At 34.2% G+C, this 27,301-nt stretch overlaps 1 protein-coding gene across 3 annotated transcripts in view; it reads right to left on the bottom strand.

Moving 5' to 3' along the window:
- Positions 1-27,301, bottom strand: part of LOC136037874 (lachesin-like) — a 368,714-nt gene that overhangs the window by 217,572 nt on the left and 123,841 nt on the right. For all 3 annotated transcript variants that reach the window (XM_065720726.1, XM_065720725.1, XM_065720728.1), the window contains exon 2: positions 6,402-6,526. In XM_065720726.1, the coding sequence (XP_065576798.1) occupies positions 6,402-6,526 (125 nt within the window). The remainder of the gene's footprint in view (positions 1-6,401; positions 6,527-27,301) is intronic.

Here is a 27,301-nt window from a genome sequence, read left to right as displayed (position 1 = left end):
TTAACGGTTTAGCTGGTGGGACAAAAACGTCTTTTTCTTCCAATTATTTATCTGGTCCAGGTTTTTTATTTTCAAAGTTATGGTAGGTATTGATGACCTCATTCATTTCAAAATGCAAAACACAATCATCATTGCATTCATTTTCAATTGGCTCGTTTGACTTTGGCTTGTCTATTGTCATTATGAAATGCGTAAGGCTGAACCTGCGTTTTTTTTTCAACACAGGTATGGCAGGCATCGATGACCATATCCTTGTCATGATCACTTACCCAATTATCATCACTATCATTTTCAGTTTTGACACGTTTTGGTGTATTTGGTGTATATTAAGTGTATTGTACACGCAGGTGTATTTGGTCTTCAATTTTTCCTTGACTCGCTCAAATGCCCGGTGTTGCATGTCTTCTATTCGCAAATGTTTTTTTCTTCATTTTCATTTTTGACATGCCGCCACTTTTCTTCTACCTGCGTGTTTTTGCTCTTCATTTTCATTTTTGACACTTTTTTAGATTCTGATTACTTCACACAATTTAACAATGGACTTTGCTTTAGCTGCCTGTATGGGTATTGTCGCAATTGATGGTCCAGCTTGTGGATTTTCAAATCTTATCAGGCTTGATAGATCCGGTGTAGGTTCCATAGAATCACCATTAATAATAATTGCAACTACAAATTTTTATTTTTGGACTTTCCAACAGATGATATATTATATAGATAACTGATGCATTCGAAACTAAACAATCTTATTTATTCTATGCTTCTAAAATAAGATACATTATGTAGCCTGTATTCTCGAAAATGGCTTACAATTACAATCAAGATTTGAATATTAAAATGTGAAAAGATGAAGTTGACCATCAAACAAAGATTACAACAAATAAAGTTGTACTACACCGTTGTTACCTATAGTGGAGGGGGTGTCATTTACGCTTTAATGAAGACATACAGTTTTTCTATTCTTAAACTTAAGACTTACTTACCCCATTCCTAAAGGTGGATTACTTCAGGATAGATAAATTGATAGATAAAATATACAACACACTTTATATGTTCATATCAAACAGTTCGTGGTAACGAACTGTAGTAAGGAGCGACCCGGCTCAATAGTAACCAAAACTCTAAAAAATTGAATTTTGATATCAATAGCTACATCAAAAGAATCGCATTTTAATGCTGGTTTTAAATATATAAGTTTCATCAAGTTTAGTCTTACCCATCAAAAGTTAAGAGCCTGAGAAAATTTGCCTAATTTAGGAAAATAGGGAGAAACACCCCCTAAAAGTCGTAGGATCATAACGAAAATGACACCATCAGATTCAGCGTATCAGAGAACCCTACAGCAGAAGTTTCAAGCTCCTATCTACAAAAGTGTGGAATTTTGTATTTTTTGCAAGAAGACAAATCACGGGTGCGTGTTTATTTGTTTGTTTGTTTGTTTTTTTTTTCCATGGGTCATCGTATCGACCAAGTGGTCCTAGAATGTCGCAAGAGGGCTCATTCTAACGGAAATGAAAAGTTCTAGTGCCCTTTTTAAGTGACCAAAAAATTGGAGGGCATCTAGGCCCCCTCCCACGCTCATTTTTTCCCAAAGTCAACGGATCAAAATTTTGAGATAGCCATTTTGTTCAGCATAGTCGAAAACAATAATAACTATGTCTTTGGGGATGACTTACTCCCCCACAATCCCTGGGGGAGGGGTTGCAAATTACAAACTTTGACCAGTGTTTACATATAGTAATGGTTATTGGGAAGTGTACAGACGTTTTCAGGGGGATTTTCTTTTGTTTGGGGTCGGGGCTGAGGAGAGGGGGCTATGTTTGAGGATCTTTCTTTGGAGTAATCTGTCATGGGGGAAGAAAAATTCAATGAAAAGGGCGCAGGATTCTCTAGCATTACTATAAGAAAATAATGAAGAATAAACATGAAAACGTTTTTTCAAATGAAAGGAAGAAGTAGCATTGAAACTTAAAACGAACAGAGATTATTACGCATATGAGGGGTTCTAAAAATACTTTAGCATAAAGAGCGAGGTATTTAGGAGGAGATAAATACCTTGCTCTTTATGCTAAAGTATTTTTAGTAATTTCAACTATTTATTCTACGGTCTTTCTGATTCAGGGGTCATTCTTACAGAATTGGGACACTACTTACGATTTAGTGTAAAGAGCGAGGTATTAACGAGGGTAAAAACCCCCTCGTGTACATAATAAAAATATAAGGTTATGAAAGTTTGTTACGTAATTTAATTCTTAAGTTACGTATATTTTTTACTAATAAAAACGTTCGTTAAAAATTAAAAGTTCTAGTTGCCTTTTTAAGTAACCGAAAAATTGGAGGGCAGCTAGGCCTCCTTCTCCACCCCTTATTTCTCAATATCGTCTGATCAAAACTAAGAGAAAGCAATTTAGCCAAAAAAAAGAATTAATATACAAATTTCATTTTAATAATTTATGTGCGGAGAGCCAAAACCAAACATGCAAAAAATTCAAAAACGTTCAGAAATTAAATAAAAAAAAACAATTTTTTTAGCTGAAAGTAAGGAGCGACATTAAAACTTAAAACGAACAGAAATTACTCCGTATATGAAACGGGTTGTCCCCTCCGCAATCCCTCACTCTTTACGCTAAAGTTTGACTCTTTGCCACAATTCTACTTTTTAAAATAATTAAAAGCTTTAGCGTAAAGAGCGAGGGATTGCGGAGGGGAAAACCCATTTCATATACGGAGTAATTTCTGTTTGTTTTAAGTTTTAATGTCGCTCCTTACTTTCAGCTAAAAAAATTGGTTTTTTTTATTTAATAGCGAAAAAGAAACGAAAAACTTTTATAACGGAGAATGTTATTCAAGCAGCGAAGATAAGAATAGCGCTATTGTAAAATATAATCTATATGTATAAAAATAAGTTGTTTGTTTGTGTGTCTCTCTGTCTGTCCGCATATGACGTCTGAATTATTTCATCATATACCAATTCAAAAGTGAATGTATTCAAGCCGAAGTAGCTGAGTTGGTAAAGCGTTATGTTCCAGGCTCTAGGTCCGAGAGGTTCCAGGTTCGAACCTTGGCTTTAGCATTAATTCAAAAGAAGAAAAAACTAAAAAAGGTAAAAACTACAAAAAAAACTAAAAAGAAAATACTAAAAAAAACTAAAAAAGCTAAAAAAAAAACTAAAAAAAACTAAAAAGACGTAAAAACTAAAAACTAAAAAAAAAACTAAAAAACTAAAAAAAGGTAAAAACTACAAGAAAATAAAAAGAAATAAAAACTAAAAACTAATAAAAAACTAAAAAAACTAAAACTGAAAAAGAAAAAACAATAAAAAAAGGAAAAAAACTGAAAAATGAAGGAGAAAAAGAAAAACCGGGACACAGGGAATATAAATGACGAACGGGACACTCAAAGAGAAATTACAGACTGGGACACTGGGACACAAATAATGACCGGGAGATATAAATGACGACCGGGACACTCAAAGGTAAATTACAGACCGGGACACCAGGACACCGGGACACAGGGAATATAAATGACGACCGGGATGCTCAAAGAGAAATTACAGATTGGGACACTGGGACACAAATGACAACCGGGATAGTGGGAATATAAATGACGACCGGGACACAGGGACACAACTACAATGGGGATACCGGGGCTAGAGGGGGATATATAAATGATGACGGGGACACAATGAATGTTCGATTAGCAATCACCATCAACAAAGCTCAAGGGCAATCATTAGAATAATGAGGTATAGATCTGAATACGGATTGTTTTTCCCATGGACAATTTTATGTTGCATGTTCAAGAGTCGGTAAACCTGACAATCTATTTATACGCAGAGACAATGGGACATCGAAGAATGTTGTATATTCGCAAGTTTTACGTAGTTAAAAACATATATATATATATATATATATATATATATATATATATATATATATATATATATATATATATATATATATATATATATATATATATATATATATGTATATATATATATATATATATATACATATATATATACTACTACTACTACTAATAACTCACTGCAGCACCAAGCCGCCTGAGGCCAACACAGCTACGCACGCTCCTCCTCCAACCTAATCTATTTAAAGCCTCCCTCTTTACACCCTCCCAGGAAGTTCCCATTTCCTTTAAATCCTTATTTATGACATCCTCCCAACCCAGACAAGGACGACCTGCTTTCCGTGTAGCCCCAGACGGTTGGCCAAAAAGGACAATCTTCGGTAATCTGTCATCCTGCATCCGTAGAACGTGGCCTAGCCATCTCAACCTTTCTTTCATTATAGCCCCAGAAAGCGGGATTGAACCACACTTTTCGTACAACCTACTGTTTGAAATACGGTCAGTCAGCCGGGTACCCAGAACAATCCGTAGGCAATTTCTCTGGAAAACATCTAGTAAATTTTCATCTGCTTTTCGGAGTGTCCATGCTTCAGAGCCATATTTGACCACTGTCATCACTGTAGCTTCCAATATTCTAATCTTGGTTTGTAGGCTTATCTTTCTATTCTTCCAAACTTTTTTTAACTGTGAAAAAACACCCTGAGCTTTAGCTATTCTACTTTTAACATCTTCACTGCTCCCACCATCTTTACTAATAATACTACCAAGGTAACTGAAGCTCCCAACCTGATCAATCTTTTCGTTACCTAAGGTCACCTGTTCATCTTCACTTATTCCTAACCTTAGTGACTTAGTCTTCTTAACTTTAATTTTCAAGCCTATTTTAGCACCCTGAACTCGTAAAACCTCTAAAAATTCATTTATTTTGCTCACACTTTCATCTAATATGCTTAAATCATCAGCATAATCTAAGTCCAGGAGCGTTCTTCCTCCCCATTTGATTCCATGGTCTCCAATTGCCTTTCCTGTGCTCCTTAAGACGAAGTCCATCAAAATGATCCATATAAAGGGGGATAGAACACAACCCTGCTTAACTCCTGATTTAATACAAAACCAGTTGCTAACCTCATTTCCTACCTTAACCGCAGCAGTATTATTCTCGTACATAGCGCAAATCACTTTAATGTATTTTTCTGGTATACCATATAACGATAAGACCTTTGTTAACGCTGTTCTATCAACAGAATCGAAAGCTTGCTCATAATCGATAAAACTAAGGACCAAAGGTGTTTGACAACGAAGGGACTTCTCAATTATTAACCTAAGAGTGAAAACATGGTCGACACATCCTCTACCTTTTCTAAAACCGCATTGTTCTTCCCTTAAAACTTTGTCTACAGCATGTCTCAGTCTAAAAAGTATCATATTACTCAGTAATTTGCTACCTACAGAGACCAGACTAATGCCTCGATAATTCCGACATTCACTCTTGTCACCTTTCTTATACAGTGGTTTAATTAAGGTTTTCCTAAAATCATTGGGTACTTCCCCTTTTTCAAAAATCATGTTCATAATCTTCAGTAGCTTATTCCTAACCTCAGAGCCACCATATTTAAGGAACTCATTAATCATACTATCAGCACCTGGGGCCTTATTATTTTTTAATCCTTCTAGTACTGTCGCTAATTCTTCCTCACTAAACAAATCTTCCTTCACATCCAAGGTATCACAAACTTTTTCATTTTCATCTATATCTTTTCCTGCAACTGTATCTCGGTTTAGCACATTCTCAAAATGTTCCACCCATCTTTCTTTAACTTTTTCCTTATCACTAATTGTGACCCCATTTCTATCTTTAACTGGGACTAGTCCGGATCGGCTACTCCCTTTCAATTTATTAACATGCCAGTATAATATTTTACTATTATGCCGTCTAGCCGCATCTTCCAGATCCTCAGCAATTTTATCCATCGCCTCCATTTATATATATATATATATATATATATATATATATATATATATATATATATATATATATATATATATATATATATATATATATATATATATATATATATATATATATATATATATATATATATATATATATATATATATATATATATATATATATATATATCTATATTCACAGGTGGGACACAGGGACACAACTACAATGGCGCGTAACTAATATGGCACATAACGACTTAGGCGCGCGGGGGGGGGGGGGGCTTGGGGGGCACAAAGCGCCCCCACCAACTAGGTGGGCGTGAACTATGGCGCGAAGCGCCATCCACCAACTATGGCGCGAAGCGCCACCCGAACAGCTAGTATAAATATAACATTGTGGTCTGCATATTTTCCCACTAGGGGAGGAGGGAGCAAGCTGAAACAATGTGTCTTTATGATTATTAGAAATAAGTACTTTTCTCTGTTTTAAAGTAGTATATAAGAATGTTTTAGAGTTTTCTTCAACTGGTCCTCTGACCTTAATGATTGGCTTAGCTCATTTTTCAGTCGCATCCTAATGAACTTACTTTAAAGCCTCCAAGAGATCTGATTGAACAAGTCAAGATGGCCTCTTTCCCCACAGCAACTGTGACATTACGAATAGGTTCAAAAAATTCTGGGATTCTCCCTTTCTTCTCGCTCACTTCAAAACCTTAAAGAATTGAAGGATATTAGAACATAAAGGAAAATTAATATAAGAAAATTCCAAATTAATAAAAAGACTTGTATACGAATAAAGACAAAGTAACGAATTTGGCCTAGAATGTACAAAATATACCTGGCCTAGAACTGGGGTTGACAACTTATAATCTGTATATCACCGGGTGACTTATTTGTTAATTTCAAGTCACCCAATCTAGTTCCAGAAACAGTAAAATATAAAACTATATAAAGTAAAATATCTATTATCAATTATTTATTTTTACTAGCTAATGTCTCTTTACTACATATCCAAAACAACCAAAAATACAACAATAGGTATCCCCCCACCGGTCCACTCTGACCTGTGTTTTATTTACAGAAGTCATGGCACCAGGCTGATTAATACTTAGAACCGGTTAAGCAACTAAGTCGATCGTTTACTTATGTTGCATCCCTAGAGTAGTGTCTATGAAATCTATTTTTAAAGGAATCAACTGGTGGGTTTTCAGGTATTACATCCCCAGGGGGCTTTTAAAAGGATAGCAGTGGTATTTTATAGGGCAATAACCCGTCTTGAACAGGTCTGGGCATGATTTGAAAAACAATCAGAAATTGAATAAAAGAACACTTTTTTTTAGATGAAAGCAAGAAGTGACACTAAAGCATAATACGAAAAGAAAATATTCTGAACATAATGGGTGTTGCCCCCTCCTCAATCGTCAAAGGGTATTAACACTTAAATCACAGGAAATGCTCAGGGGAGAGTTGAACTAAGTCAAAACACACTATGGGCGAAAAGGTTGTCAAAAGAGCAAATCAGCAATATCTTAGGAACAGCTTAGAGTATTACACTGAAACGAAGAGATGAATGTCCAACTCACCAAAAAGAAATGTGTGCATGCTACTACTGCTACTAGTACTACTCTTACTGCTGTTACTACGACTACAACTAAGGCTAAGGATATCGAGATGAAAATTTCAGGAAATGTTGAGAGGGGTAACTAAATCAAAACACACTTTGAGCATGCAGGCTTAAAAAATGGCCAATCAACAATATCATAGGTACGGCTTAGAGTATAAAGCTGAAACTTACAGGGCTTTTTGTGGGGGGCTCTGAATTAACTAAAAGACAACATTAACATGTTGCTACCATAGATTCTGCTACAACTGCTATTACTATTACCACTACTATTACTACTACTAGTACTGTTACTACTACTACTAATATTGCTACTACTACTGCTACTACTACTACTACTACTACTACTACTACTACTACTACTACTACTACTACTACTACTACTACTACTACTACTACTACTACTACTACTACTACTACTACTACTACTACTACTACTACTACTACTACTACTACTACTACTACTACTACTACTAATACTACTACTACTACTACTACTACTACTACTACTACTACTACTACTACTACTACTACTACTACTACTACTACTACTACTACTACTACTACTACTACTACTACTACTACTACTACTACTACTACTACTACTACTACTACTACTACTACTACTACTACTACTACTACTACTACTACTACTACTACTACTACTACTACTACTACTACTACTACTACTACTACTACTACTAATACTAATACTACTGTTATTACTATTACCACTACTATTACTATTACTGGTGCTATTACTACTACTACTATTACTACTACTACTGCTATTGCTACTACTACTACTACTACTACTACTACTTATACTAATTCTGCTGCCATTACTACTACTGCTACTGCTCTTACAGCAACTACTACTACTACTACTACTACTACTACTACTACTACTACTACTACTATTACTACTACTGATACTTCTACTACTGCTATTACTACTACTGCTACTATTACTACTACTGCTGATGTTACTAATATTACTACTACTGCTATTGGTACCGCTACTGCTAAAGCTAAAGGTTTTAATATAAAAATTTAAGGAAATGTTGAGAAGATGTTGAAATTAGTCCAAACATGTTATGTTTATGCAGGTTGTCAAAATAACGTATCAGCAATGTCTAAGGAGTGCTAGCGTTATTCTGTTGTAACTTTCAGCGGAGGTTGAGGGGAATGTTGAAAAGAAAAACAAAAGGTGCTATGTGTTAATTTGTTATGTGCAGCAAAATGCATTTCAAATGTTAGCTCTTTTTTAAACTTTAATAAATCCAAAATTATCAATAGTTTCGGAAATAAATATTAATCTATACATTAAACGGACAATCCACATTCATTTGTTGTTTTTTTCAGCAGTTTTCCCTATGACAGCGATTTGTTTTTCCGAAATTATGAGAATTAAAAACACAACCCGAAATTAGGACGGTTTCAGTAAAGTGCAAATTATTTTCTGGACTGAAGAAGAAACTAAACAACCTTCCCGTCTTAATTTCTGCTTGTTTTGAGATAATCTATTATTTATTGTAATTTCTGTAGATTTTGGGTTTCATTTATTTATTAATGGTGATTTGTAGTATTTTTAGGCTTTAATACTTTAAAAGTTATTTCACTTTATTTTTGCTCATCTCTGGTTTAATATAGCTCTTTAATTTTCTTTGAAAAATTTCTTTTTATAAAAATGTTTCTTTCTAAAACTGATCCATTATGAAAAAAAACATTAAAAAATATTATAGGTGAAACAGGTAAAAAGGTCCTAAGACGAACGAGTAAAATCCGACTCCCTCCTCCTTTTCAATGAGAAAGGATGTCGAGTTTGCCATAAATATGCTAATCTTTACTCCTCATATAAGAGTTAAATTTTTATATCTATTGCAAAATATTCCGTTTCTTATATTACCATTAAATCATCAAAGATGTAAGAGTAAATTCGTTAATTGTAAAATCTTATTAAATTCTGAACAGTAAATAGTGAGAAGTTATTATATTCTCTGTATATTTAATAGTGTCTGTATATCTTATATTCTATCTTTATCTTATATAGATTTTATTATATTCTGTATAAACGTAATCACCCAACATGAAACAGTCAAACCAGTAGAAATCCATTTTTCTGAAATCCAGACACCGAAACTTCCGAAGTCTTAAAACTGTCAAATAATCAAGTTTTACACCCAATATAGAAAGTTTATTATCCACGTCTGGAAAAGCAGCGTTAGAAGAAACTGTAAACAAATTGAGATATTTTCTAAATATTCTTTGTGATTTCCAGACTACAGAGCTGTCCTTCTGTAAATGAGTGTAATTACAGTACACTTGAAAAGGCAACGTGGAGAGATCGGCAAGTGGCTTTCGTCTTTCGAAACAAAAGAAAAAGCATGCTGAAACAAGATAATGCAACTACTGTGGTGAACTTCATTAGAAAAAATAAGAAAATGGCTTCGGGTAAAAATAAGGAAAAAATCTCTACGTTATAGGGGTTTTCAAACTGTTCATGGTTATGAATCATGGTTGCAGCGACAGCTGCACTCTAGTAAAGAGCGAAACACGACCCAGATTAACCAAAAGCTTTAAAACACGTTCTGAAAAGTAAAAATTACTAGTGGGAAAGCATCGCAATTGTAGTTAACCTAGGAGTGGTAACATCTAACACGATTGATGCTAATAGCAAAATTTTATTGTGAAGAAAAATTCATATAAGTTTGGAAAAAGAGCATGAAATCCCATGAAAATACGGTCGGATCAAAATAAAAGTGCAATGTTAGAATCGTCACGGGGGAAAATCCCGCATGACAGAATTACAGTACCCCCTCCCTTGAAAAACAATAAATATTATTGTTTTAAATGCCGATTTTTCATGATTTTTTTCGCAAGGAGCAAACGTGTCGAACCAGTTGTCTTACAATTTTGGGAAGGGCTAATTTGAGAAGAAATTACCATATCTAGTGCTTTATTTAAGTAACAAAAACGATCATGCCAAACCAAAGTGATTTTTCAGCCATCTTGTGCCACAAAACATCAAGCGAAAGAGAATGGAACTTTTAAGATACCAAATTCATTTTTCACGGTCTAAAACCAAAATCGAGCACTTGTTGTGAAAAACGACTCAAAAGTACGACTTAATGCCGCAGTGACCTTCGTATTTATTTGCAGGTCATCTGCTGGCATTGACAAAAATACTTCAGTGATTACGAAAGTTTTTGATAAGCCATCAGCAGGAGGCAATGGCTCTTTTCAAACAGTTCGTGGTAACAAACTGTAGTAAGGAGCGACCCGGCTCAATAGTAACCAAAACTCCAAAAAATAGAATTTTGATATCAATAGCTACATCAAAAGAATCGCATTTTAATGCTGATTTTAAATATATAAGTTTCATCAAGTTTAGTCTTACCCATCAAAAGTTACGAGCCTGATAAAATTTGCCTTATTTATGAAAATAGGGGGAAACACCCCCTAAAAGTCATAGAATCTTAACGAAAATCACACCATCAGATTCAACGTATCAGAGAACCCTACTGTAGAAGTTTCAAGCTTCTATCTACAAAAATGTGGAATTTTGTATTTTTTGCCAGAAGACAAACCACGGGTGCGTGTTTATTTGTTTGTTTTTTTTTGTTCTTTTTTCTTTTTCCCAGGGGTCATCGTATCGACCAAGTGGTCCTAGAATGTCGCAAGAGGGCTCATTCTAACGGAAATGAAAAGTTCTAGTGCCCTTTTTAAGTGACCAAAAAAATTGGAGGGCATCTAGGCCCCCTCCCACGCTCATTTTTTTCCCAAAGTCAACCGATTAAAATTTTGAGATAGCCATTTTGTTCAGCATAGTCGAAAACCATAATAACTATGTATTTGGGGATGATTTACTCCCCCACAATCCCTGGGGGAGGGGCTGCAAGTTACAAACTTTGACCAGTGTTTACATATAGTAATGGTTATTGGGAAGTATACAGACGTTTTCAGGGGATTTTATTTTGTTTGGGGGGTGGGGCTGAGAGGAGGGGCCTATGTTTGAGGATCTTTCCTTGGAGGAATCTGTCATGGGGGAAGAAAAATTAAAGGAAAAGGGCGCATGATTTTCTAGCATTATTATAAGAACACAATGAAAAATAAACATGAAAACGTTTTTTCAAATGAAAGGAAGGAGTAGCATTGAAACTTAAAACGAACAGAGATTATTACACATATGAGGGGTTCTAAAAATACTTTAGCATAAAGAGCGAGGTATTTAGGAGGAGATAAATACCTCGCTCTTTATGCTAAAGTATTTTTAGTAATTTCAACTATTTATTCTACGGCCTTTCTGATTCAGGGGTCATTCTTAAAGAATTAGGACAAAGCTTAAGATTTAGTGTAAAGAGCGACATATTAACGAGGATTCAAACCCCCTTGTATACATAATAAAAGTATAAGATTATGAAAGTTTGTCACGTAAGTTGCTAATTTATAAGTTACGTATATTTTTTACTAATAAAAACGTTTGTTAAAAATTAAAAGTTCTAGTTGCCTTTTTAAGCAACCGAAAAATTGGAGGGCAACTAGGCCTCCTTCTCCACCCCTTATTTCTCAAAATCGTCTGATTAAAACTAAGAGAAAGCTATTTAGCCGAAAAAAGAATTAATATACAAATTTCATTTTAATAATTTATGTGCGGAGAGCCAAAACCAAACATGCATCAATTCAAAAACGTTCAGAAATTAAATAAAAAAAACTAATTTTCTTAGCTGAAAGTAAGGAGCGACATTAAAACTTAAAACGAACAGAAATTACTCCGTATATAAAATGGGTTGTCCCCTCCGCAATCCCTCGCTCTTTACGCTAAAGTTTGACTCTTTGCCACAATTCTACTTTTTAAAACAATTAAAAGCTTTAGCGTAAAGAGCGAGGGATTGCGGAGGGGACAACCCATTTTATATACGGAGTAATTTCTGTTCGTTTTAAGTTTTAATGTCGCTCCTTACTTTCAGCTAAAAAAATTAGTTTTTTTTTATTTAATAAGTAACAAAAGAGATGGTGTCACTACAAATTGATGTTTTCACGCCAATAAATCCTTGTGGCCATTTCACGCCACAAAACATCAATTTTTACCACAATAGGGTCAATATAAAAGGAAAGATAAATTCTATGAGGGTCAATCGAATTGTTATCTTCTAAAATCCTAGTCATGAGATTTTTAAACCCCTATCCCGGAAGCAAAGGACACAGGTTTTATTTCAGTGAAACCAATAGTAGTGGAGCATAAATTGGTCCAGCCGCAGCATGTCCTATCATCCAGATCCAGCCGCGGCGTACCCTAGCAACCAGCAGGTGTCATTGATTACTGGTCTATTGAGCAAACGTGCCTGTTGCGTAACAGTTCAGTGGATTCTATTGTTTACCCATGGAAATATACTGAGGAAGACGTAATTTTGGGGGCAACGACACTTTTTTTGTTAGAGCTTGCGCAAATTTTTTTGAACCACTTAACTCATTATTGGAAGAGAGTTCAGAGGGTCAATATCTACTTTTAACATACTTCTAGTTTTGGATATGAGTGCTTTTACTCTATTGCAAGTTGAAGGTTCTAGTAGCGGTGAAATAAAACAGAGAGTGCCTAATGTTGCAAAATAGTTACAAGGGGTTGTCGGCTAACCCTAGAATTGGATGAGATATTTGGAAGATATTTGGTATCTTCATTATTTTTTAGCAAATTCAAGTGTAGGAACAGCTATTTTTTGCAGGAAAAGCAAGTATAATGCATATACATAAACTAAAAGACGGATTAAATACATTAGTGAAATACATTAAAGATAACGATTTCGCATAGTAGGTAAAAGAAGAATGCAAACATTAAAGAGAGATAAAACTCCACAAAAAAACTCAAATGAGACTGTGGACAGTAGAGAGAAAAGAGATGAAAGACTGAAATAACGCGGATATTTCGCCTATATGTAAACTAGGCGTCCTCAGCACAAGATGAAAAGAAAAAAAAACACTAAACTAAAAACAAATAAAACCACCTGCAATAATAATAAATATAATTGTCGCTAATGATCCACGCAGTGAAAAGTAGCTATTAGAGGTATTTCAATGAGAAAATCAAAGCAACTGAGGAAAAATTATGAAAATTAGAGTTTTTTCAATAAGAACATCAGCAATTCAGGAAAAATTAGGAAAATTGAAACTAAGTTAACTATTCTGTTGCGAAATAATCCTCTTGATATTGAAGCAACTCTTTTTGGTACTTTAGGCAGTCTTGTCCCCTGATGATTATATAGAATTTAGTTCCCTTATTGACTATTGGTTCTTTTTTCAAAAGACAATCATAAATTGGGTCAACATTTAAATTCCCCGTTTCTATATATATTGAAAGATTAGCAAACATATGTTTTTAAGTTCTATAGCCTCCCTTGCCCATTGAGAAAAACCCCTATCATTAGAAGTAGCTGTAGCCACGTCAAATTGTATAAAATGTTCCGGATGAAAGAATGTCTGTTTAGCCAAAGCCGAAACAAAAGTTTCAGGAGGCTTGCTTAATCGTAGAATTTTTTCTATTGAGTTGTGATGCTCAATAAATATTTCAATAAATTGTTGATGAGTTCTGCCAATATAAAACTTTCCACAAGAACGAGGAATTTCATACACCGCACTAACAAAATCTCCCCGGGTTAAATCCTTCCCAGAATTAAGAAAACTACCTAACGGTCTCACTGATTGGAAACAAGTATCAATGATATGTTTAAGCAAAATTTGTTTAAGCATATTCCCCAACATATGTATATAAGGCAAAGAAGTGAAGCTTGTGCGCATATTTAATTCTGTGTACTGTGAAACTCCCATTATTTTTGTATTTAATGCGTCTATTTTTATTATTTCATCAATGAATTTAATCGGATAACTATTACAAAGTAAAATATCCCTCAAATACTACAATTCAGAATCTAAAAACTCAAGGGAACAAAATTCTGAAAGCTCTATCCACCATTGCAATCACAAACCCTTGTTTCTCAAATTCTGAAAGCTCTATCCACCAGTGCAATCACAACCCCTCGTTAATTTCCTTATTGAGTATTGGTTCTTTTTTCAAAAGACAATCATAAATCGGGTCAATTTTTAAATTCCCCGTGTTTCTATATATTGAAAGATTAGTAAACACATGTCTTTTAATTTCTATAGCCTTTCTCGTCTATTGAGAAAAACCTTTATCATAAGAAATAGCTGTAGAGACACGGGGAATTTAAATATTGACCAGATTTATGATTGTCTTTTGAAAAAGAACCAATAGCCAATAAGGGAATTAAAACTTTACAAAATACCCAGGGGACAATATTAGCTGCTATACCAAAAAGAGTTGCTTCAATATTAGCTAACAAGAGGATTATTTCGCAACAGAATAGTTAACTTAGTTTCAATTTTCATAATTTTTCCTCAGTTGCTTTGATGTTCTCATTCAAGTACCTCTAATAGTTCTTTTCCCTGCGTGGATCAGTAGCGACAATTATATTTATTACTATTGCTGGTGGTTTTATTTGTTTCTAGTTTAGTGTTTTTTCGTTTTATTTTGTACTAGGACGCCAAGTTAGACACAGGCGAAATATCCGCATTATTTAGTCTTTCATCTCTTTTCTCTCTACTGGCCGCAGTCTTGTTTGAGGGTTTTTTTGTGGAGTTTTATCTTTCTTTGGTGTTTGTTGTCATGTCTGGCCAATTTGGCTTAAGAGCTTTCAAAAGAAGAGTGAGATTGTTACTATTTTATTTTTTAGAATGAAGATATTTCAAAATATGAAAATGTTTTTTCTTCTTGTTGAATATTTTATTAGGTTACCCCTCCTCTCACTAGAGAACAAATAGCCGATGAGAGGATACTCGATGCAGAAGGAATCTTCTTTCTGTGGCTTTGTCAGTCTACAATCAGCTGTGAGAGTGTCAGGCCATTCGGAATCTTGTGACTTTGGAAAAATGTTCAAATTTAAATGATTATTGTCAAGAATTAACAGTGCTAAGTAAAATATTTTTTCAAATAATGTTTGGTAATATGATGAAAGATGGGCCTTGGTGTTATGATTATTGAACGAAGCTTATGCGTCGCAGGCGAAACGCATTTACTCAATTTATTGATATACTAATCGAAACAAAACAAAACGATATTGTGGGGTTTTCTTTTGAACACTACCTAGAAGTTCATTTAAGACTATTAAAACAATATTTTCAGTCTCATTTTTGCATAACAACAACAAATAAGTGCAAAAAGCCTGTCCAAGAAGTTTAATTGATTTTGAAGTGAGACGTCACTCGCTTACTCCTACTCTCTCACTCTCTCTCTCTCTCTCTCTCTCTCTCTCTCTCTCTCTCTCTCTCTCTCTCTCTCTCTCTCTCTCTCTCTCTCTCTCTCTCTCTCTCTCTAGATGTATAAAGAGCATTCCCTTTATCGATTGCAAGTCACATATTTTTGGGAAGTAAGACACTCAATAGTGAAAAATGATCTACACCTGTCCATTATGGTTTTATACATTTGGCATCTGGTTATCCTGTGGGAATTCAAGGGGTTTGTGACTCACATACTAGAGATTTCCTACGCTCCAAATGTCACTACGATATATGTCATAAATGGGAAAATACTTACCCTGGCACGACTGGAAAAAAACCCTAAATATGATTCTATTTCATTTTTAGCAGACTGGTATCGTCGTGGTTTTAATTTGATTTGTGAGGAAGAGCCTGGTCTACGCTTCAATTGTTTAAAAAAAAAACAATAGAGTCTTTTTTCTACGACATCGCTGTGAAGACACTGGCTACTATGATTATAAGCCTACTGATTTTTTGTGAAGCTACAGAAAGTGATTCTTCATATGAGCATACCGTGTGTGACATGATGGCATCAAACAAGCAAAGTGAAACACGTGAGTTTAATAATTGAATCAGAATAGTATCATTGACTTTACAAAGAGATATAAAAAAGTGAAGTTACATTGTTTTGTAGAAAATGTGACTCTGACTTAGCATGTCAAGATCAGTAGAAGTCGAATCCTAATGATTTGTAGCCCACAATTGTTGTTGATGATCATCTACACGTTAAAGAAGATATAAAAAAAGAAAAATTGACTTTTATTGTACTTATATGTTTTATTAAAAAACAAATTAACAGACATTCTTAAAACAATTTGTTCATAGGGTACTTAAATCAGTATTATACAGATAGGAAAAGGTATTTCCCCTATGAAGTCATTCAATCAAGGATTTTCGAATTAAGTGCTGAGGAATTCACTGTAAGTATAGCCACGAAATCGAAAAATAAAATATAATCCTGTAGGGAAACCACAGTTTTTGGTCGACGAATCTTTTACTTGAGTCCAATTTTAAATTATAGATTTCCACATTTGCCAAAGGAAGGTTTTGATATGGGGTGTTTATAATACATATGGTAGACCAAGAGGGTCTAAAAATTTTATATTCTTCTCTGTTTGAAAGATGCATAGCCAATGACCCGTTTTTACAGTTGAAGGACTTATGATAAGGCTATCGCTAGGGTTTTGAGTATGTTCAAGAAAATCCCTGGGTATGCAATAAGTTATTTATTTGGACATTAGCGGATCCAAGTTGAATACATTGATTATTTGATTTGTGTTCATGGTGTCCAGTGTAAGATAAAACTGCCATTTGGGGTAATTTTCCATGAGGTTTGAAATTGTTTTAGCGAGATTAATGCTATGCTTCTCGTCAATGCCTCAACAAAGGTACATTCTAAAAATACAGTGCCTGTTCAAACAATACTCATATCTTGAGTAACGAACAAGTCTAATACAATGATACCATGAGTTTATGCATACATGGGATCGTTTATACCATTTTCAAATAACTGTGAATATTGATAGGGATTGCATTGTCAATTCATTTACGGTCGTGTAGAATTTATCAAACGATAAGCTGTAGAGCGGAGCTCCGTTTACTTCACACAAAACAAAGAAAAGCCGAAACATCCTATAGCACAAGCAATTTTTACAAAATCCAAAGCTAGTTCTGAAGAAATTTCACCTTTGACAAATGAAGAGTCGGTTTAAATACGTGAACCCGTGGCAATATATCATTGATTCTTGATTGTGTGCGGAACAAGGAGTTTGATATTTTGTCCTCTAGCCCTTAATTTTTCAATTTCCAAAGCAACAGAACTAATAACCTGTTGGTTTCGTACATGAAATATTGCCAAGTGAGAGACACTGTTGCATCTGACACATTGGCAATTACCTTTCACAAAATAAAATTGGATTGGGCGAGTTGTAACTTTATGTCAATCTTGACATTGGGAGGCATCCATTGAGGTATGTGAAATATTTTATGCTTTATTTTTCCAACTAAGCGTAAATCATTGGTTGTCATTTCTTTAAGTGTATTGGTAGTGTCATTGTCCGTTTTCTATTCAAATCTAATGGTTAACCCCCTCGATATCTTATAGAACTTTTGAGTCATCAACGTTGATTGTTTGTAACTTGTATAGTTTGAAATATTATTGCTAGTGCCCAATACTCCATATGTGTAGAAACTGATTTGTTTAAACAAATTATGTAGTACATAATATTCCTAGAATAGCCCCTTGGAAGCACTTGGATTTTTGTTTTTACATTTCTTGACTATCACAATCAAATCTATAAATCTGGAAATCAAATCTATGAAACAGTCTTCAGTGGAATAAATTCAAAAATAAACATTTTTAAAGAATGGTTGTTGCGGATATAATTTCTCATAGTAATCATGTTTTACGCTGAAATCAACATTTTCCGCACTAAAAAGATTAAATGATGAGTTGACTTAGGATAGGACTCTTTGTATGGTAAGTATACCATTTCTGTCCAGGGAAATAAATCTTTTTTTGACCAAGCAATTTTTCTCTACATGTTTTTCTTCTTTGAAAAGTGTTATGTGTTTTTCTTTTGACATGAATAAGGACTGGTGAGTGATGAGGTGTTTCTCGACTTTTTAAATTCTTCCCGCTTTGTCGTGATTTCAATCGCTCAACGAGGTGTCGCAAGCTAGACATGAGATTTTGTGAGACTCTTTCTTTAAAATACTTTCCAGATCCCCAATGATGTAGTATAGAGGACACGAATTCTCGACCACTGCAGAAATATATTTTTCCCAAGGGTGTTGCAGAACGAACCAGCTTAGAAAACTAATTGCCAAGACCGTAGCCGCACAATGATGGACAACCTTTGTTATAGTCCAGTCCGAGACCCAATTGTCGTGGTCTAAGAGTGGTAAAATAGATTTCAATATCAAGACAAATAGATGTGTTTTATTATTAGCCATCTGGCTAAATTGGTCGAAATTGACATGTTATCAAAGGCAAACCTTTTGTTAATGCTAAAGGATCGCCTGATCCGCTTCTTATCGTTGACTGGCAAAGTTCTAAGTCTGAAGTGTTTACTGGAACATATTAAAGGTACTTTATATTGTAGTGGTGAATGTGGCCGTGGGTACTTTTCGTTCAAGAACATGCAGGAGGACATTGCAATTACTACCTCTCGATGTCTCAACAAAGGATGCATAAAGAAATATGCAAATCTCCGATGAGAACCTGGGCGGATGGTTTGCAAATGGATTCATCTGAATCGTCCATAATCTTTTTGTCCTACTTTGATTTACAATTAACTTATGTATGGTAATTTTATTTATCCCCTGTTGTGACCACCCGAAAATCATGAATTTAGTCTTAGAAAAGTTCGGAGCTAGGCAATTACACGCAAACCATTTATTTAAAGATTTCATTGCTGTCACTATTTTCTCAACCAACATGGATAGGGTTTTAGCTTTTAATGTCACAGCTGCATCATCTGAAAAAATTAATACTAAGCTATTATCTTGGGATAAACACCTTGGGAGGTCATTTATATAGATCAAAAATAGTAATGGCCCCAATACTGATCCCTGGGGGACTCCAATATCATCAATAACGATAAGGCTTGATAGATGTCCATTTATTTTTACCTGAATTTTTTCGATCATGCAGGTAAGATTTTATTAGATCTAGGCCTTTACCTCTAATACCTGTGTTATTAATTTTTTCCATCAAGATTTCATGGTTTAGCCTATAAATGCCTTTTTTATATCATAGAAGAGAGCAGACACATGATTATCATCATTTAGTGAACCATTAATCTCTAAGATTAGTGCAGCAATAGCTTGTTCAGTGGAATGACCTGACCTGAATCCAAACTGATTTTTAGTAAATAAATTCCTTCTATTAAAATGGGATACAGTTCTTTTTTGAATAAGTTTCAAAAAAGGATATTTTCCATTTAAACAATTAAACTCAGCTTTTGGAAAATCTGCTCCTTCCTTACCCCCAATTTATTGCCAAATTGTCCAAGAGTATCTTACCTACATTCTTTTCCAGTCACAATGCTATCCACCCACTGCAAAAATACACCTCCAAAATTATGCTGGGTGGGGTTAAGTGTGTGTATTTCGGTTTGCATATAATTTGGACACACTTTGCACGAATTTTCATTTAACTGTTTTTGTGTGCAATGAATGCTTTAATACTATCCCACCCTCCGCCTTTCCAAATATCTCTTTCAAGAAAGGCTTGGATCTTCTCTGTATTGGAGTGTACTATGTTTGTAGGATCTGAAAAGAATACTACCCATTGTAAGGGTATCGCAAAGATCCCCTAATCAGCTCTAAAGATATAAGCTTTACGCAAACCAGAATTACAGAGATAAAAATCAGGCAATGTAGGGGGTGAACCACCACCGCTTTGTCCTACTTCTCACTGAACTTCATGTAACTTCTCGGCCTTGTTGGTTGAAAATTCCTCTAGCAACCGATCTAGAATTTGCGGTCAAGGCTAATTTTAGCTACAAAAGTTTCTAGATTGAAATTGGGGGCAGTAAAAATATTTGGATTCATCCCCCCCACACACACTAAATAAATTCACCCTCTCCTTTTTAATTTTCTCCTAGGCCATATTAACACAGATATTTCCGCGAAATATTCGCCTTGGTGGTGATAGAACAGCCTGTCCTTAGGCTATCAATGTTGGCTCCTTGAGATGGCAGCGATGATAGTGTCGTTGGGCGGACCTGAAAATAATAACGACTTATTTTCTCTTTGTAATGGTTAGGTTTTAATCTGAAAAAAATGTTTTTAACCTGTAAAAAGAATATATTATTAGCATATAATTTCTTTGGGGGGAGACCCTCTCTGAGAACTATTCAACAATTCTTGGATATTAATATCCAGAAATATATTCATATCCTGAAATATAATATCCATTAATATTTTTTAATGGTAGGACCCCTCCCTTTCCCAACAGCATCGAATAAATTTCCTCACAGCCTCGTTATTCCCTACCCTCTGAAATTTCGTTATGAATTTGGCTCTAAGTCTTGAAAACTATGATTTAAATTACGCAGGGGGGGGGAGGTATCCATTTGCGCAGTTGTGGTTGGTCTTTTGCAAACCAAATCTAGAATAATACAATCACCCAATCTGGTTAGAGATCGCCATCCTCCATTGCTGGTATTACAAAACGAACCTGGGAAAAGAATGAAAAGTCATTGTCCTTTTGAAACAATTATAAGAGAAAGTGAATGTATTATTAAGCTAAGGCTCAGTGCTCTCAACTCACCATGATGTCCCTTGAGTTGGTGACAGTGTAGGTGAATCTAAAACTACGATTAACACCATATATTCTCTTTGAAATGGTGTGGCTTTAACTTGAACAGGAATATATTATATTCATCGTGTTGAGAAAACTACGATTATTTCTTTGAGCCAAGGGTCCCCTTAAGACACCATTCCCAGAGGCATTGAACAAGGGCCCTCTCGATATCCTATTACATTTTTGGCACCCTGCCACGTCTAAAAATGAAAATGTTAAGTTTCTACTGCTGAAACGAATATTAACCCTTGAGATTTACGTTAAGAAAATATCGTTTTGCTATCTATGAGTCTGAAATAATTACAATTTTGCTTACGATAAGGTTGGAAATATAGGTTTCGCCTTACACAGGGGTACAGAAGGCGTTACATCTTTGTCTTGCTTGGGGACGTAGGTCTTGAAGGGGTCACATTTTCACCGCTAAGCGAGGTTGCATCTTCCCTTACCGTCAACTTCTTTGCGGGAGGAAGCTCCTCCTGGTGGGGTTTCTCCTGTAATAATTTTTTTTAAGTTTTCCAAATAACCTGAGCCTTAAGAATTGTAATCCCAACACGTATTATTTTCTCCATTATATTCACCTCTAATAAATCATTCCCATTTCCCACATATTCCGTCTCAACAAGCCTGCTTGTTTTCACTCCATTTTTTTTATCATTGTCAGAAACCTTCCCTCTCCAACTTAAACTGTCAGCCATCAATGTATTATTTCAGCTGAGAACTGCTTCATCAAACTTCCTGAAATATAAATTAAATTTTTAGTTTTCCTAATAATTGACCCATAGGAATTCTAATTCCAACAATTCTTGCGTTTATAATACACATCCTGTCTCAATGGTCCATGACGCATAGCCAAAAATGCAGTACTAATATGATAGTTAAATGACTCCGTATCCCCTTTTTCTTGCACTATGTAAGGTGAAGGGGGAGGGGGACCTTACGTAATCATTCATTATTATACTCTAAATACCCTTGTTTAATTATCTGTATTTACCATTTAAAAACACCCCCATCCCTTCTCATTTAATACTTGAATAAGCTATAATTACGTAAATATTTTACTGAAAATGTAAGCTCTATGCCATTATTGACCAAAACAATCAAATCATCTTCACAATGGCAAATGCCAAAAAAGACCCTTTCGCTCAATTAGAACGGGAAGTATTAAAGCAACCCATTTTTTGCAATAAGTTAATGGTATGCTTGAGAGATACCTGTTCATGATAATGTTTAACCCAAACCACTGACAGATATTAATTAATTCGTATTTACCCATATATCAGAATATAGTTCGATTAACAAAAGCACTTTTTGAATAACAGACAAATTCACCGCAAATCTATATGACCCGAGGAAATAAGATTATTATATCACCGATAGAACTATACGATGGTAGGAGGGGCTAGTTTTTAATTGTTATTTTCATACGGTGTATTATATCAGCTCCAATTTAAGTAAGCTCATCTAATTATTGTTTTTCTTCGGGGGGGGACCCTCATCCTTAATGTACTTAGAACCTTACCTGTAGGCATGCTCGGATCATATCCTTTTAAAACTTTCTTCTGTCACAACTCATTTTCATTGTTAGACTGATGAATTTCCATGGTTATCCACAGGTTTTATAGTTTCGAGGAGCAACGGTATCACCCGGTCCACTACCCGATAAGGGAAGAAACAAAACCATGTAATGGGAAAATACCCGGTGTTTGTGTTAGCTACAAATTTGAACATCAACACATGACTAAGTCACATAAAGGGATACCTTTTATGTTAGAAACACTGATAATAAGTATCTGTTATAAATTCAAGAATCAATACATGTCTAGATCACATAACAGCAATAAAAGCAATGAAAGTAAATATCTGTTATAAATTTGAGAATCCGAGCATAGTCTTATCTAAGTCTCAGGAAAAAAAAAAACCATGTCATCTACACAGGCAGACAGTGGAGTAACATCTTGAGGGGGTATTATGATAAATTTTTTGCATTCGAGGGTTCCCCAATTGACTAGCAGCTTGAAGAAGCCCCGAGTTTAAGCCATCTTGATGAAAAATAAATCTTGAAGAAAAACCACCCTTAAACTATTACGTAACAACCACGCGTGAACAGTAGACTAATAATCAATAACACCGGCTGGTTCCTAGGGCCTGCTCCGGGTGGTTCTGGGTTTTAGGGCGCGTCGTGGATGGACCAATTTATACTCCACTAGTACTTGTTACTATCAAACGAAATTAGAGATCCCTGAGGGTTGAAAATCTATAGACTTAGAAGCATTAGAAAGTTAATATTCTAGTATCTATAGTGAGCATCCTTAACTGGAGGTTTGTAACCCGTCATCTTTTGTACAATCCACCCTTGATTAGTAAAATAACACGGTTTTGGAAAAATAAACTACCCAATGAATAAATTGGCATTTGTTTCTAATTTATGACGATAATTAAATTTTTTACGTCAACATCCCTTTAGATGACAACAATAATACACCTTTACCCCTCCCCTCCCACCCCCCCCCCACCCGAGGTTATTATGACTATTTATGTGACTAAGCAGCACATGTCCTATGAAAAAAAAAATTAGAAACGTCAGAAATAAATCAATACTTAATGCGCTTCAAAAAATCATGTTGATTTCGTTAGTTTTATGGCTCAATTTAAACAGATATCTTTTTGTAAATTTCATTTGTGTCAAAATTTAATTTTAAAAACTAAGTCTTGCTAATAGAAGCAAAGAGCGAGGTTGAAACTTAAAACAGACAAAATGATTGTGTCGCCAACTACTCTAGATATATCCAGATATATAAGAAACATTGCCTTTAAGTTTAAGTTATGTCTTTGATTCCAATAATAAGGATTTATGAGAAAAGTAAGGTTAGAAAACCAGACTTATAATAACACGGTCGATACCATGTTTACTCTGCTCCATTAACATTTGGTAGAATATCTACTTGAATATTCTAAGTAAAATACCCACTTGAAGTAAGTACATAACCAGGGTTGCCACTCGATGAATAAAACCCACTAGATTCTTGAAAAAATCACTAAATCAACACATAAATCACTAGATTATCAAATAGAAATCACTAGAATTATAATGATCTATATCATTTTAATTGTTAATTGTTTGTTTCTTTACCCTGTCTGATGCAGGTATGCCTAGAGAAAAGGGTAAGATCACCCCCCTAAATGTTGAAAAATACCTTTAGATTGACGTTTTATTTTTCTCAAGTGAAAATTACCCACAAAATTCAGAAAAATGCCCTTTTGCATCCTTATGCAGAGAATAGAACAAAAAATATGTGCCTCCTCTCTGTATTTTCCGGAATTCATACCATTGGTTTATGTCCCAACCACAAAAAAATTGGTTATCGGTGATCTAATCAAAATATTTGCTTTTCCTTTTTTTCTTTTTTTTCCTTGTCGATTCAAAATCTCAGTTTTTTCCAAAAAATAAATCTAGAAACTACTTTCTTTTTATTCTAGCTGATCTAATATAATTACTGGGACACCAGCGACAATTTTGAAGATGCTCTTTCTATATTTTTAAGAAAAACATTTGCCCACCCTTCACAAATTTCGACAAGTATCAGTCTTATTGCTTCTTAAAAAAAAAAAAGAGACACTTCTTAATTATTTGAATCAAACCCCAAGAAGTAAAATTATATTAATCCCAATGAAGGTTGCCAAAATATGGTGAAAAATGTAATACTTAAGTTTAAACAATATTTTAATTTAGGATCAATGAAAAAAAGGATAAATTGTTATCACAGATATATCATACTGACATGAAACAAGGTGTCGTCAGTTTTATTAGAAATAACAATTAAAACTAAAAAAAATATATTAAAAAATAAATTGGTATAGATAAAAAACTACTGCTCCTACTAGTAAAAACTGGCTAGAGCACCAACCCTCCTGAGCTGCTCAAAGCTGTTTACAACTCCGCTTTACCATAGCCTATTAATAGCTTCACTCTAGATCCCCTCCCATGAAATTACAATTCCATTTGAGCCCTTACTCCTGATATCTTTTCCCACTATTATGGGGCTAATAAACTTTTCTTTTGGTCCTGGCGAAAAAGCGAATATTTGGCAATTTGTCATCCTTCGTTTGCAAGACATGGAAGTGAAAAAAAGTTACTAAAGCATGAAAGTCAAAAATATTAAAATAACATGAGCCTTATTATCTATTGAAAAATTGGAAAAAATATTTAGAAAAAATTTATAACCTAATAAAAGCAACGATGTAATAATACAAAATTAATATAAACCTAAAAGAAAAAAAAGTATAAAATATATAATTAGGAAATAGTGATATGAAATTAAAAAAGTACTGCAATTATGTTTGAGTTGAGCTATGATTGACCTATTTATAGCTATTTTTATTATCTTTGTTCCTAGCGAGTGATTGGTACTCTAAACTTAAGATCCTTGACCGTGCAGACAGGGTTTCGAGTCCTAGTGTCACTGGTTATTTGGTTTTGAACAGGGATTAGTGGCGTGGCTTTGTATGCTGGAAATGTCTGTGAAAGCCCAGAGTGGCTGAACCCCAGCCCCCCATTAGTCTTTCTGATTGAAGGGTTTGAAACACAGACCAGCACCACAGGTCGGGTCCTTACAGTCGAGTGCCATTTTTTTTTCTTTATGTTTTACATCCTATTCTACCCTATTCAAAGTCGATAAAACAAGCCTCTATCTGAACCCCTTTACATGCTGGCAGCATAATTAAATTTCATATCCTGAATATTGTCCTATTTACCCCTCCTCAAGCAATCTTAAATTCGCTTAAGCTGCTTTCTGTTTAAACAATTATTAATCTTTATGCAAATGCCGATGTTGATTCTAGAATTAATATTATGCCCCCTTCTTAGTCTCGGCTCAGTTCTCATATCTCTCCTGGGGAATGTGATTCGGAAAATCTTTTCCAACAAGCAGGGAAATAAAAGAATTTTGTTTAGAAAAACTCATTGTAAATTTCAAATGTTTTCAATAAAAATAAGTTTTTCTTGTCGTGGGGATGCAAAGACATCGTAATGAATAATTAAGTACTTTTAGATAATAAAATCTAATTGTATAATTTTCTAGTGGCTTTAAACAATGAGAAAAGAGATACTACTTTCCTATCATTTTGTGGTAAAAGGTGTTCTTTAAATTCGTTGGCTTACGTCTATGAAGTGTTTTTGGAAATCACAATGTTCTTTAATATTTAAGAAAGAAAAGCAAAATTATCCCCACAAAAGAATCATTGGGAAGCAAAAGAATCAATGTGGACTTAAAGGACCATGCAATGTGGACCACATTGATTATTTTTGTATTCCTATGTGGATGTTTTAGCCAGTAAAAAGAGCAAAAAGTCAAGTTTTACCTGTTTGGTTTTTCTGGGTGAAAGTTTAACCCGGTAGAAGGACTAAAAGTTTTGAGCCACAGATTTTTTGTAAGTAGCTCTATTTTACTTTGTAATTCAAAGGCCTTTTTGACATGGCTTGACTCGAGGCTAGTGGAATAATTCATTTGGTTTGTAGTTAGTTATGATTTAGATTTTATATAGTAAATATCTTTACATAATGTTTTATTTATATAACAAACTACATAGCATGTATATAGTATGGAAATTAAGAATTTTATTATTAGACTTCCAAAAGATTTTTTTCGTCTAATTTTCAAGTGAGACACTCAGCGATACTTACTGAATTTTATTTCTAAGATGCATATAGATGTAAATACTTTTTCAAAGTTTATTAGTTGCATTTTTTTTTTTTTTTTTTTTTTTTTTTTTTTTTTTTTTTTTTTTTTTTTTTTTTTTTTTTTTTTTTTTTTTTTTTTTTTACAGAAACGTGTCAAATTGTTCTAAATGCCTTAAAATTGTGAATTCCTTTTTGAATATATTATTTTTTTGCTAATTCAAAATGTATTTTTGTAAATCTATAGTAAATGTATAGTTAGCAAAGGAAGAGTTGTCATACTAATGCAACGAGCTTTGGGGGAAAGATAACTAGGCGTTGAACGGATTGTTTTTTTTTTTTTTTTTTTTTAGTTTTTCTATGAAACACTCAGTGATAACTCCATAATTTTGTCTTTAAAATGTACAAAGATGTAAATATTTTCCATAGCGTGAGTAGGATGCAAAAAAGAACTTTTTTTTCTTTTTTTAAAGAAATCTTTTTTTTGAGAACTTTTTATTTATTATTTCTGTTATTTAATGGTAAAAAGTAAATAATGACGAAGACCACACTC

This window comes from Artemia franciscana, chromosome 17 (genome assembly GCF_032884065.1).
Source record: "Artemia franciscana chromosome 17, ASM3288406v1, whole genome shotgun sequence".
Taxonomy (NCBI): Eukaryota; Metazoa; Arthropoda; class Branchiopoda; order Anostraca; family Artemiidae; genus Artemia; species Artemia franciscana.
Note: the sequence above shows the minus strand (reverse complement) of the source record. Positions and strands in the feature narration are given on the sequence as shown.